This window comes from Penicillium atrosanguineum (assembly GCF_028827265.1).
Source record: "Penicillium atrosanguineum strain IBT 20685 chromosome Unknown utg000007l_segment0_segment0, whole genome shotgun sequence".
Classification (NCBI taxonomy): domain Eukaryota; kingdom Fungi; phylum Ascomycota; class Eurotiomycetes; order Eurotiales; family Aspergillaceae; genus Penicillium; species Penicillium atrosanguineum.
In genome coordinates, this window is record NW_026623139.1 from 2,061,464 (window position 1) to 2,074,941 (window position 13,478).

At 50.8% G+C, this 13,478-nt stretch overlaps 4 protein-coding genes across 4 annotated transcripts; 1 reads left to right on the forward strand and 3 right to left on the reverse strand.

Annotated features, from left to right (window-relative positions):
- Positions 1 to 2,301: 2,301 nt before the first annotated feature.
- On the reverse strand, positions 2,302 to 3,778 carry N7443_008975 (putative LaeA-like methyltransferase; the record flags this gene model as incomplete). Its single annotated transcript, XM_056889031.1, has 3 exons — positions 2,302 to 3,061; positions 3,243 to 3,353; positions 3,717 to 3,778. 3 exons carry the CDS (start codon positions 3,776 to 3,778, stop codon positions 2,302 to 2,304), a joined length of 933 nt encoding a protein of 310 aa, XP_056738333.1.
- A 1,042-nt stretch (positions 3,779 to 4,820) lies between these two features.
- N7443_008976 (glutamine amidotransferase subunit DUG2) lies at positions 4,821 to 7,984 on the reverse strand (the record flags this gene model as incomplete). Its single annotated transcript, XM_056889032.1, has 5 exons — positions 4,821 to 6,740; positions 6,791 to 7,339; positions 7,390 to 7,521; positions 7,572 to 7,697; positions 7,760 to 7,984. 5 exons carry the CDS (start codon positions 7,982 to 7,984, stop codon positions 4,821 to 4,823), a joined length of 2,952 nt encoding a protein of 983 aa, XP_056738334.1.
- Positions 7,985 to 9,647: 1,663 nt separating this feature from the next.
- N7443_008977 (uncharacterized protein) lies at positions 9,648 to 11,093 on the forward strand (the record flags this gene model as incomplete). The annotated part of the gene is made up of 3 exons (XM_056889033.1): positions 9,648 to 9,707; positions 9,769 to 10,491; positions 10,512 to 11,093. 3 exons carry the CDS (start codon positions 9,648 to 9,650, stop codon positions 11,091 to 11,093), a joined length of 1,365 nt encoding a protein of 454 aa, XP_056738335.1.
- Positions 11,094 to 11,541: 448 nt separating this feature from the next.
- N7443_008978 (Endoplasmic reticulum chaperone BiP) lies at positions 11,542 to 13,261 on the reverse strand (the record flags this gene model as incomplete). Its single annotated transcript, XM_056889034.1, has 3 exons — positions 11,542 to 12,278; positions 12,330 to 13,017; positions 13,067 to 13,261. 3 exons carry the CDS (start codon positions 13,259 to 13,261, stop codon positions 11,542 to 11,544), a joined length of 1,620 nt encoding a protein of 539 aa, XP_056738336.1.
- Positions 13,262 to 13,478: the final 217 nt, after the last annotated feature.

Consider the following 13,478-nt stretch of genomic DNA (forward strand, 5'->3'; position numbering starts at 1 on the left):
CGGTAGTGTCACCAAGATGCCTGTCACTCACTTGTGAGTACATTCACTTCTGCGACCTCGCCTACTAGACCCCAGCGCTACGAGAACCAAGCTCACCTCAATTTCAGTCTTCAGGTATATTTTGATAACACCCGTGGACGTCAATAAATGCCCCACGTCGCAACCATGCTTGACTTTTGGTCGTCGATTCTCGCCGCGGTCTTACTGATGGTTCTGCTATTCCTTGTTCGTGTTTGCAACAAGTCTCCGACTATGTGACAGACAATAATCGCATGCTAAAGTCCTTCCGAGGCAAAACTTAATGATCCAGCATCACGAGAATGGTGGATCATTGACAGAGAATTCAAATGACGTGCCCGTAGCTACGTTCTGGGAGCACTTCCTCCAAACCTACAAGTCTTTTGTCAGCACCTCTGCGTATACACTAATATGCTCACTAAGATTCGATGGCCATCTCGAAGATGGCAAATTCTGAGGCACAAGTTAAAGATACTATGCACGAAAGTTATCTTGCAGAGCTTGACCAGTGAAATGTCGGGCACGCACTGGAGATGAGCTGGGAACTGTTAGATCTTTACAGTATGTAAATCGATGAAACCGAAGAGATCCGTTTGGTAATGTATTGAGATCTGATAATAACCAACCCTATCATGATGTGGCCTCAACTCAGACATCTTAATTTCGCACCAACAAATATCCAAATCCATGAAAAATGGCACGAAACTTCGTTATCTGGCTACGAAGGATCAGTTTCTATACCATACTGCCATATTCGAAAATAGATTCCCCCGAATACACCTACGAATTGTTTCTCTGCGAAGGAGGCTATGGAGGCGCTAGCCCCAAATCCATTTAGTGACATGTGCACACAGCCACACTAGTCTATCTGTGAGGCTGCTTATAACTGTGCCTGATCACTGTTTCTTTTTTTGATCTTTAATTTTGAATTACCATAATCTATAAACTCCCTGCTAGCCACTTGTCCCTTCGAATTTTCATGTACACAGCCCTTACAAAACTTCTTGCGGCATGAAGGCCTACACAGGTGCATTGTGATTAGTATGGCAAACTCTATAATAGACGTTCAAGGCTGGACTTCTTCTCCGGACGGGCGGGGAACCATTGACATTCTTTGGTCGTGCTCGTTGAATATCTTCCTCTGTACCTGGTCTGTACTTTGCATCAATATTAGTGCGCCGGATACAGGCTTTTTCCGTGGCGCTTTCATCGCAAAATGCTCCTAGACAGCGCCTGCAAATTAGTTCCGGACTTTATTCAGTACAATGCAGTCGGGCAATGGGAATCCACTAGCCAATATGTGAAAGACTTCAGCAAGAAATATCCCCAGTGGTCTATGATGCATGCCTTTTTGCCGACATGGGGGGAGGGGTTCATCCTAAAAAACTAGAGATGGTCTCTCCTGGCCACTTGACGCCAGAGAGCTGTGGTACTTAATCGAAGAAGACTGGATTAAGGAACCAATGATTTCAAATCAAATCATAAATCAAATCATTCTAGAGAGGGACATCATCAACGACAAAGACAAGGCTTCAATGATTATGAGGATCATTGGCTTTTCGCAAGCTTTATGGTTCGTTGTTACCTGCACTGGTCGTGCATGTCAAGATTTGACCATCACAACCCTGGAACTTACGACTCTCAGTGTTATTACAACGGCGATTTTTGCCCAATTCTGCTGGGCTCATAAGCCAGTAGATGTGGGGGTGCCGTTTATACTTAAAGTCGATGCCACTATACAAGAAATTCAGGATAGAGCAGGGTATACCACGCTCAATCAATGGGTTGACACGCCTCTGGATTTTATACATCCGGGATTCCCGAGCTGCCCCCTCGGTCACATTGACGAAGTATTCGAATCCATCTTACTTTGTTGGGAAATCCTGATAACCGCCGTAGTCACATATTAAATTTCAGAGGTTCTCTCCACTGCTACGCGGAGTTTGCATCCACGAGTATAATGAGTCGCACAGCGGTCAAGAAGCGAGCAAGAGGCCTCCCCCGGGAGCGGGTGCAACCTCCTTTCAGAAACAATAGTTTCATCACCAACCATCCAGCTTACAGAGTAACTGGAAGCTAGACGGTGTCTATTCAAACCAGAATTCATGTAGTAATGAGAGAATACCCCAAATGAAACCAAACAATTGCTGCAATGCCAAAATATCCGTAATGCTATGCGTGTGCGTACAATGCCAAACCAAAGCCCAAGACCAAGCGTAGTGATCCTCCAATAAGTACAACGCTCGCCAAGACCACAAAGAAGTACTCCCTCGAAAAAAATGATCAGTCGCACCTCTGCGCAACTGTGACTCCAAAATTGACCAACGGCAACGCCTCCTCACAATGCTCCTCAAACTGTCGAATCAAAACCTCAACCTTGGCCTTTCCCTCCTCCTCATTCCTCGCCTGTCCATTGACAACCATCGAAGGCGGGACCAACGCCCGCATAACATTAGCAACCCACTTCGGCGCTATCTCATGCAAATGCTCCTTCCCAACAGTAGTGTACGTTTCGCGCCGAACATTCTGAAACCGCGCTTTCGAGATCTCATCGAAGACGCGCTGTGGCGCGAATGGCCACAGACCTAGTTTCAGCATTGCATCAATGGTGGCATTGCGTAGTTTCGTTATTGCGGGGTGTTCGGGGAGTTTGTTTGTGCAGAACGTGGTATGGTCGACCTCTTCCCATTGGATCCAACCGGTTGGTTCTATATTCGTTAGTATTTTGTCTTGATAAACCATGGCATTTTCGGGATTGAGATGGGGTGGGTTACTTAGCAGGTCTCGGGCGTTCTTCAATACGGTGGCGTAACCATCTTGCGGTAGACCTGCTGTCAATAGTCGGATGTGGACTATATCGTAGCGAGCGAGGTGTTCTGCCGGGTATGGCTTCAAGCCGTCTTGAACATTTAATGGGATCTTTCGACCTTGGGGTCCAATTATTGTGTTATCGGGTGGGAATTGGGCGTCTGAGACGTCGAATCCGTGCATGTAGACTGATGGTGCATTTGGGAGGCGTTTGGCGAGGTCTGCGAGCCAGATTCTGTATTTGGGGTAAGTATTATATTTTGAATCCTTTTTTTTTTTTTTTTTTTTTCTTTAAAATAGGTACTGTCGATATGTTTCAAGTTCTTTCCTTTCACTGTTCAAGCGGGGAATTGAAATGTGATGGCTTGGGAGTATATTGGGTAACGGATTGGGCACGTGGATCAACCAAGACATACCCAGTTCCAGTACCGACGTCGGCAACAGCGGTAATTCCTTCAATAGGAATAGATGGATGGATCAGTTCGCCGCCGGAGATTGCAACCAGGAAGCGGTGTTGTTTATTCAGACTAAGAAATTAGCCCAAAGGTTCTGGAAGAAGTGGGTTGCCAAGTGGGTGACCATTGGGGCCTGCAGATTGGATGTCCAGAGTGTCGGGTCGCCTGCAGGTCCCGTAATCACTGCTTGGACAGGGATCATGGCCCGACAATCCAGCCCGGTGGAATCCCCTCGAGAGAGAATTGGCCCCCGGTATGGGCTATGGCAGGCTGCAAAACATGTTCATTTTGTTTTTTTCGGGGGGGGTCGTGTGCTTTTGTCTTTGTTTTTGTTTTTGTGTGTTGCTGGGATTGTGGGATTGGGAGATTGGGGGATCGGGTTGAGGAACGCGGGATCGTCATGACGTCGACATACGCGCAGTGCGTGGAACTTACCGTGTGGTCTCGGCCTCACTCCGCCCGAGGAGATAAATAGTCTCATCACAGTGGCTTTCCATGATTGCAGGGACAAGGGAAGATGAAAAGGTAACGGAGGGGGGGGAAAAGCGATGGATCCAGAAAAGACGGGAGGGGATTTGGTTCGGGATGACCACACCATTATTATACTTTCCTCAGCTTGAACTGAGCCTGCGGCGCCAGTTCGGCCTCGGAAGGACTACGGAGCTGGGGAACATCTGGGCGTGGTCTTTCCCCTATGTTTCCCAGTGTCCCCTACGTCCCCTATATCCCCTATGTCCCCTTTGGTTGTGCGAAGGTACTCCAGTACCTATACTCGAACAATGCACAATGCGGAATCCTCGGTGGGGATCCTCACGACCCAATAAGGAAAGTCAAGGCCGCTCTTCACTGCTGCTGATTTGTGACCAGTCTGTTTTCCCCATCCCCGACTGCCAAAGTATAAAGATCAGTAGAAATACCCGAGGGTTTGTATGTTTGGAGTAAGCTCCAAGTCATACCATTGGCTTCCGGCACGGTCTCCTCAATTTGAAACCGGCTATGCGATAGATACGCAACACACCCAGGGTTAAGGATGCAAAGGAACAAGGACATGACAAAAGCACGCGGATCAAAATCCTTCCAACAGTTCCAACGAATGGACATTGCTCTTTATGCGGGGAACCGGCCCGGGTGGACTGAGACATGAAACGGCCCGCGGTGAAGAATAGGGGGGCGAAACCTCCTTGGGAGATGTTATCAACTTGCGTGCATTAACCCATCTGTTCGGACTAGTTTACAGGAATTGGTGAAGTTAAATATCGAAAGATGATGTTGTTTCTCCACTGCCATGCGCCGGATGATAGCGGCCCCTCGTTGGATAATTGGGTAACACCCCATATCGAGTGCTGCAAGTGACCTACGACCCATGTACACCATCTCATGACTCGGGATCCATGTCAACAGGGATCGGACACGATTTACAAAAAGACCACAGTATCAGAAATGAGACATGCAAAAGTCACCCCTCTTGCATAATGAGGGGAAACGGAAAGGCAACAATAAAAAAAATCATGACACCAGCAGAATGCACCAAGTTCAAAGCTAATCCACCAGGTTTGCAAAGACGTAGCGGAAGATCTCTCGACTTTTGTACAGATTCTCCACCCGCATCCGCTCGTTGTCCAGGTGGGCATTGTCACTAGCCTGGCCACATGGCAAATTAGCCGCAGGGGCCGAAAACTCCTTTTCTAGGAACCGTATTGTCGGAATGGATCCGCCCTCCCGGATGAAGATCGGTTTCACGGCAGACGCTGACGGCGAGGTTGTTCCGGTGACGGGTCCGCTCTCGGGCTGCGGGTCGGATTTGTCCCAGACCGGTAGTGTGGCCGGATCGTCGCTCGCGGCTTTGGTAAGCGTTGAAGATGTTGGGACGGGAGCCGTTGATGGTGTGGAGCGTCGGTGGGCGCCCGTTTTTCCGGCTGAAGAAGTGGTTGTTGAGCTGATCACTCGGTCGACATGCGAGGCGAGACTGTCGTTGGAATCTTTGCGCAAAAGGCCTGGTCCGGATGCTTTCGCGGGTGCCCGGCCATTGGAGAGTGCCGGAAGGGCTGGGTACTGGTGCTTCGAGGTCTGCTGGTCCGGGGTCCATGCGGCGGTGATGGCCTGTGAGAGGGTCGCGAAGAGCTGATTGTCGGGATCTCCGAGCCACGCGTCTGACTTGCCGGTAATTTCAACGGTCAGATCATTCTGCGACTCGAGTAAGTCGAATTGCTCTTGCGCATAAGCTGTTAGGTTTGCTGCCACCTCTTCCGCTTGTTGATCAGGGACAATACGGATGGAGAGGCTGGCTTTCGCTCGCCGCGCAATCGTGGTGGCTCCGCTCTTCCCGGGGACCTCCATCGAGTGGACGGTCAACGAGGGCTCACGCCATCTGTACATCAGGGATTTGATCAGGGCCTGGCTATCAGTAATCTCTGGGTGGTGGGGCAGCAGAACATCGGCAATGGCCTCGAAGCGCTTTTGCTCAGCATCTGAGAGAGGTCGGACGGCATCATGGAAGCCTGGTAGGTTGATACGACCCTTGCGTCCAACCATGGTAGCCAAGAGAAGTGAAAGATCCTTGACCGGTTCATCCAGCAACGCGCTACCATCGATACCACTGTGCAAATCGGGATGGTCGCTCGTCACGACCAAGTTGGCATGCACGACTCCTCGGAGTCCGTAGGTCAAACACGGGTTATAGTCGTCGAGCCAGTAACTATTGGCAAGTAGAATCCAGTCGACTGCACCAATCTCATCCTTGTAATCTCGTACAGTCTGGTGGAAGCCCTGGGACCCCGACTCCTCCTCGCCCTCGATTAGGAACACGACATTGCAACGGAGGGACTTCGTCCGGGCGAGGTCCGCTGCCGCATAGAGTGAAGCCAAGATGGGACCCTTGTTATCTGAAACACCACGACCGTAGAGGAATCCATTGATTGAAGTGAGCTGGTACGGGTCTGACTTCCACTTCAGTCGGTTGGTATCAGCGCCGACAACATCATAGTGGCCATAGAAGAGAACTGTCTTCTCAACCTTGTCGTTCGACGTAGCGTTAAATCTAGCAAATACTATAGGGTTGGTATCTTGGCCTGTGGGCAAGAGTTTCGTCTTTGCACCGAGATAGTTGCAGTGTCGGCGCAAGAAGGCAGCTCCCTGGTTGCACTCTCCGGAGAACTTGGGGCTTGCCGAAATGGTTTTGTACGAGACAAATTTGGCAAGGCTGTTGACCATTTCGTCTATATGCAAATGTATTAGCAGGGCTCTCAAGTTCTGCCGAGCGGTACGGTACATGCCATTGCTGATAGGAGGCAATTCATCCTGTGTCAGGAAGAACTCTGTCAGATCCCAGATCCCAACAGTATTGTCGTTTCCTCCAGTGGCGTATATGTATCGGTCTTTAAACCGGCCCGCGGCAGAGGCGAGCATGGTGCCCTCATGGGCAGCCCACCCGCCGGCCTCTTCGAATCGTGAATTGAATTTCTGGGTTCATTAACAGATGCGCATAAACTGCAACGCGGGTTCAATAGTACCTTGACTGTTCCTGTCGAGTCTCCACAAATTGCCACGCCTCCAATAACTTCGACTGACCAAAGATCACCCGTATGTCTAGCGATCCGTTTGACCAGCTGATGGGAATCGAGATTCCAAATGTTGAGAGCTCCACCAGCAAGACCACAGTAAAGTAAGGAGCCTTCTACAGCAATAGAGAGCACCGAATCCCTATTCTGGAGCTTAGCGATCTGAGTTGGGACAGCCCCAGGCTTTTCGCCGAGGCGCCAAACTTTCACAACACCATCGCCCGCACCTGTCAGTAAAGCCTCTTCGGAAGGTGCCGACTCAATCAGGCCCTTCACAAGGAGCATAGAATAGACATATCCATGGTGGGCGAATAACTTATGATGGTCACGCTTGAACGTTAAAGTGCGGCCACCTCCCGAGACGGACTGGTTGCCGTCTGAAGAACCAGGTGCACGAGATCCATCGGGTCCCTTGGAGTCGAAGAAACGATGTGTCCGTTTGGGTGGATTACCAGACGAGGTCTGGTTGAAGGCAGAGCCTTCCTCGGACAGATCACACCACTGTACGAGTCAGCCAAGAGTCACGGGGGAGACAGAAAGGGCTTCAGTACCTGAATGCTGGTGTTTTGCGCGCCACAGTAGATGGTCTGGTTCATGCTGGAGTACACCACCGAGAATACATCACCCACGTCGTGGTGTGAGTAAATGGAGTAAAGCCGTTCAAACGTCCTCGTTGACCAAACCTACCAAGGCATTAGTCCAACTTACTTTGTGTGCTGGTCGAAATACTAACATTGATCATAGAGTCGCCACCGCTAGAAAATAGCAGATTGCCGTCATCGGACAGGTAGAGCCCTAGCACGCTCTCCTTGTGAGCGTGCACGGATAAGACAAGATCGTATGTCTCCAGAGACCACGCCTGTACAGAAGGTTTAGTAAGGGTTTCAAGATTAATGCCCCATTTGAGCCGTTTAAACATACAACAATGTCACCACCCTGCAAACCCGCGAAGACACATTCTTCGTCAATAACCAACGCCAAAACCGAGCGACTGGCTACGACACGGTGCCCGATGCCGCAGTCACTGGGAGGTAAAGAACTGCTCGCATCGTCAGAAGTCGGGATAATCCGTCCAGCATCGGATCCCCATGTTTTGGTCTGGTCCTCCGCTTCGGAGGTGCTTCCTGAATCCACTGTGTCCATCATGGGGACTGCGTCAGCCAACGAGCGTCTTTCCCAAAGGTGCAATTGCAGGATGATCTGAGCTGCCCGTGGTAGATGATTGGACCCGGTCTCGTATCAATTGGCTCAATTATACTCCCTTCTCTGGGGGCACCAAATTCCGGGGAGTGGAAGAGCCAAAGTGAAGGTGGACCGAACCGAATGAATCATCTCGGGAAGGGCGGTGCGGGAACTCCCAAAAACAACAATTGCACCATCGATAAAATATTCGACTCACCACCCCTAGCATGCCTTTGACGACTCCTGCAACAGGCGGACCTAGTGGATCTACCGTTAGCTGAAGTCCTTCGGGGGCTCTGATCGTGCTCTGCCATTACGGTGTCCGTATCGTACGGTCGCATGTCTGCCCTCATGCTATCACTATCGCCGCAGAATGAGGATCTGATCGCCCACCACTGAAGTGTGACTCACCTGGGCTCCCATAGCAGTCGAGCTAATGGAGGTTGAGCTCGATGGCTCTCGAGTACTGCCATCGTGGATCAAAATGGGTTTATCAATGGAGTCAAAGAGGATCTTGGGATTCTCTAGCTTGAAAGGAATAGGCTAGCCTATGGAGCACAGCACACGTTGAAACAAGTCCACCGACTGTGATCAGCAGAGACAGATAAGACAGATGACCTTGGGGCTCGTCCCCTGATCGGATCGGACTCTAAGTTCCTGCAGTGTTCAACCTACGCCAAGCGGCATTGAATGTGCGAGTAGTACAGGGGAATCGCGCCATTCGTCGTCATCGTGCTCCTTCCAATCTAGATAGCTACCAGTCGGAGTCCGTGGAAATACGTAGTTGCCTACAGTATATATATTCGTCGGCAGGGATGTATTCCATAAGGGACCCAGCACTGCTGAGCTGAGAGGGAGCAGGCAGCACCGCCACTGCTCAGTATCTGTGGCGGCCAGCACCAGCCACAGTGGCGGTGACCGAGTGGGCCAATCACAACCCGCGGGTCACCGCTTCTTTGCTTCTGTGTAGACGGAGTCCAGGTGTGACTTCCCGATTTATTGAATTTCAGTCTATTCTCAATCTATCGCCCTCTTTTTCACTTGGATTTCACTTCTCGTGCAATCAGAAGGCGACAGCAAACCACTTCTCCACACGATCCTTTGCGCCCAACGAGCTGTGTGATGAGATGTGAGCTTCCAATCCAGTAGCCGCCGAGTCTTGATTCGCTTCTGCCTTCGCATCGCTGTCACCCAACTGGGCCCTTAGCCCTATAATTCCTGCAGCCACCGTTCGCTGCTCTGCCCAACCATCTGCACCCCTCTGCACGCTGATGCCATGCTATCGCTCTGATCCCCAGCCTCCTGCTTTCCCGCATCACTTTTTCTACGTGCGAGAAGCCTCCGATCGGACCCTTTACGCTGATCACTGCTTCGGTGGCACATAAGAGGCCTGATTAATCATCTTGGGCAGTCGTCGCTGCACTCTGACGTCCGGACGTCCGCGCGCGACTCTCTCTTCCCTGTCTTTTTTTTATATATTATACTTGGCTTGCTATTCCCATTATTTATATCCTGCCTGTCAGGCACCCCGGGTAAAATCGCCAGGGCTCTACACCGCTCCTCGTGGCCCCGGCGATCCTCAAATTCCCATGAGTGATCTTCAAACTCTTTTCACTTATCATTTGCCATGGCGCCGCTCGGCCAGACGATCGCCGTGATTGACAAGTCCGGCAAGGTTGTCAGCACGGTATGTCAGCCTCAATACAAATATCCAAGGGCCCCCGTGACACGAACTAACTGTTCTGCAGAGTAAACAACTATTCGGTGTCTTTAGTCAGGCTAAAGCTGCCTACAAGGAGCGCAAGTCGCATTTCGACGCGGAGCGAAATGCCAAGCTTGCCGAGGAACAGGCCCTCCAGGCGCTTGCTCACTACAAGATCGACGACTCCAAGTCCGTAGGCTCACGACGGAGTCACCGGTCAAAGTCGCAACATCATGCCACTCGCAGTGTTCATCGCGGTCGTGCTTCTTCTCGCTATGAACAGGACTTGCAATCTGCGTCTGGTCGGGAATCACGTTACGCTCCGTCGGGCATTTCCCGTCGACACACTCACCATGAAATCGCTGTCCGAGAACCCGAGGGTCGCCCACTCACTGCTCGGTCTAAGTCCGATGCTCACATCGATATGGACCTTGCATACGGAGAAGCTCACCCTGCTGCCTTGTCGCGATACAGCCCTCCTGGCCCCAATGATCAAAATCAGCTCGACGGGCTGGTGAATAAGGCACAGTGGCTTCTGGAGGAAGCACACTGCGTTCAACACAGCGCAACAGCCACCATATCGCATCTTCAGAAAAATCCCGATGCGATGGCTGCTGTCGCTCTAACTCTGGCAGAGATCAGCACTCTTGCCAGCAAGATGGCCCCAGCCGCGCTATCCGCATTGAAATCTGCAAGCCCCGCGGTGTTCGCCCTCCTATCGAGCCCGCAGTTCCTTATCGCCGCCGGTGTCGGACTTGGTGTCACAGTTGTCATGCTGGGGGGTACAAGATCATCAAGAAGATCCAGGGCGAGACCGCTAGCGGGGGAAAGCAAGAGGAGTCGATCGGCATGGACGACATGATGGAGCTCAACGTGGAACAACTCAGTCATGTGGAAATGTGGAGACGGGGCGTCGCAGATATCGAAGCTAGGAGTGTGGGGACCTCGGTAGATGGGGAGTTCATCACGCCTAAGGCAGCAGCAATGTCGGGCATCGATGTCACCACTGCGCGCCTAGAGCGGGACCCGCGCTTCAAGTTCGACGATGAATCTGTTGCATCATCTCGCCATTCTGGTCGCTCGCGTACATCCCGGCACACTCGTGCCCGTTCGGCTGGGCGTTCTAGGGCCGATTACGATACCACATCCAGGGCACCTTCTGGATTCTTTTCCAGGCCTTCCAAGGCTCCACCACGAGCTTCCAGCCAGGCACCCAGTCGAGCTCCGAGCAAAGTCCCCAGCAAAGCGCCCAGCAAAGCCCCTAGCCGAGCACCCTCCAAGTCCGGCAGCTTCGTCCCTGAGAAAGAGAAACGACCCAGGGAGAAGAAAAAGAAGGGCCCCAGCCGCCTACGACTCATGTTTACCGCCTAACGACTACGACCCAACCCACTGACAGATTCCTTCTTCGTCATGAATCAACTAAATCGCAAGGCTATTATTGTAGCTTGACATATATGCAAGCTGATGTCCTTCATGAAACTATCTTTGTACATTCCCCACGAAACCATTCCTTGAACATACTACTCAGCATCCATGATGACGACTTCAGCACTCCAGCATGACCCCACATGACCCCTCTATGTCCCAGTTCATTTGCTCCAAAGGCCACGTTTTGTTCAGTCGTGCTCTTTTTCAATCTATTCGATGCAAGCATGTTAAGGCGTTATCGCATTTATCTCAACTATTCATGAATATTGGCGTATGGTGGTCCCTTACTTTGTTTTATAAAGAGAAAAGCCAATCAAATAATCGAGATTCTTGCCTTTCTGACATCTTTTTGATCTTTAGACCTCCGTCACTTACATACCATTCGCAAAACTCAATCCATATCCTTCTCACCAATCCCAATTTCCTTCGCATTGACAGCCTCAATCCTCGCCACCTCCCTAATAACAGTCCGATAACCCTCAAACTTCCTCGCCGGAACTTGCGCCTCAAAAATCTCATCCAGTTCCTCCAAAGAGCGACCCTTCATCTCCGGCATCCAGAAATAAAAGAACCCCACACAAAGCACATTCGAAGCAAACCAAATATAGCCATACCTAGCCCCCCAATTTAAGTGCTCCGGATTAATGAAATACGGCGTACAAAAGTTAACCAACCAAGCCAACAAATACCCCAACGATGTCGCCGTTCCAACCGTCCAAGCTCGTAGCCTCGAACTAACTAACTCCGTCGCAACAGGGTAACTGGCTGCGCCGACACATCCGTTATAGAAAAACATGAACAGAGCAGTAAATGCCACGAGTGTCTGGCCTGTTGGCAGCGACGCAGGGCTCACAGTAGCAGCGATCGCGCTGGCAAGTTGACATAGACCGCATGCGATAGCGCCGAGCATGAGGATTGCGCGCCGACCGAGGAGTTCACGAATAGCATACATGCCGACATTGACCCCGAGGAATCCGAAGCAAGTGTTCATTATGGAGAATTCGAAGGCTTTCGTTATTCCGCATACCGTGAAGAAATATGTCTGGTAACCGATTAGGAACCACACGCCTGAAGCGGTTTGGCAGCCGATCATGCAGTAACAGAGGATCGTGCGACGGAGGTCAACTCCTGGGGTTTGTTAGTATGATTGCTGTGGAGGGTTCAAATTCAGAAATATACCTCGGAACATATCGAGGGCGGAAACGGTGCCTTGTTCCCGTTTCTCTTCTTCGACTCCTTTCACCATCTCGGCCCATTCTATCTCTAGAAGAGTTGGGACTGTGCTCGTGACTTTGGCATTGGCTTTTTCATCGCCCTTTTTACTTTCACGGGATGGTGCAAGTAATGTCGCATAGCTACTCCCACGAAGCTGTTCCAATGCCTTCCTAGCATCCTGCTTTTTCCCACGATGAAGTAGCCATCTCGGACTCTCAGGGACAAAGAATAGCGCGACGAAGAGCAAAACTGGCACAATGTAGAGGCAAGCCAATGGAATGCGATATGATAATTTATCAAGACGCTCTTTGGTCTTGTTATCAACCACTGAACCCATCACGCTCCCGATATTCACCCAATACGCGAATAACGCGACCATTACGCCGCGCATGTGAGCGGGCGATACTTCCGCTGTGTAAATATTGGAGAAGGTCACCAAGAACCCGTTTGCGAATCCCAAAAGCAGACGGCCTAGATATAGAACGCCAGGTGTTGTTGTTCCGATTTGGATGCCGACTGCGACGGCGTTGACGATGCATGCGAGCCATAGTGCATGCCGTCGACCGAGATATGCCGAGAAGAAGCCTGCGACAAGGGATGAGACGAATGATCCAAGGGTCAAAAGGGATGTTATCAGTTGTTGGACTGTGCTCTAGTTCCAATGTCAATACTTTTAGGTCGTTCGTGGATTGTATACTCACATCGATCCCGTACCCTGTGTCACTTGTCGGATCAGGGTATCCAAAAACTTTGAGAAATCCAGGCATGGCCTGTAATGATCCAACGGCTGCAAGATCGAAGCCGTATTGCATGTTGGCCATAGAGACGAGACAGCAAAGAAGGAGGCATTTTCGATTCTGCCATAGAGTTGTTGTGGATAAGCTGTTGTCTTCCATGGTGGAGATGTGCCAAGCACTGCCTAGAAATAGAAGTACGCTTTGAAATGGAAAGCGTGGAGACAAGATTCATGTTCACTACAAGGGGTGACAGTATTCATCAAATATAGACATTCCGGCTATAGATGAAATCACCTGTGCCGAGGACTTTGCGAGGGGCGCTTGCAGGCCCATACCTGGCTGCGACTACTCGGCTGGAGGATGTATCTGCGGAGTG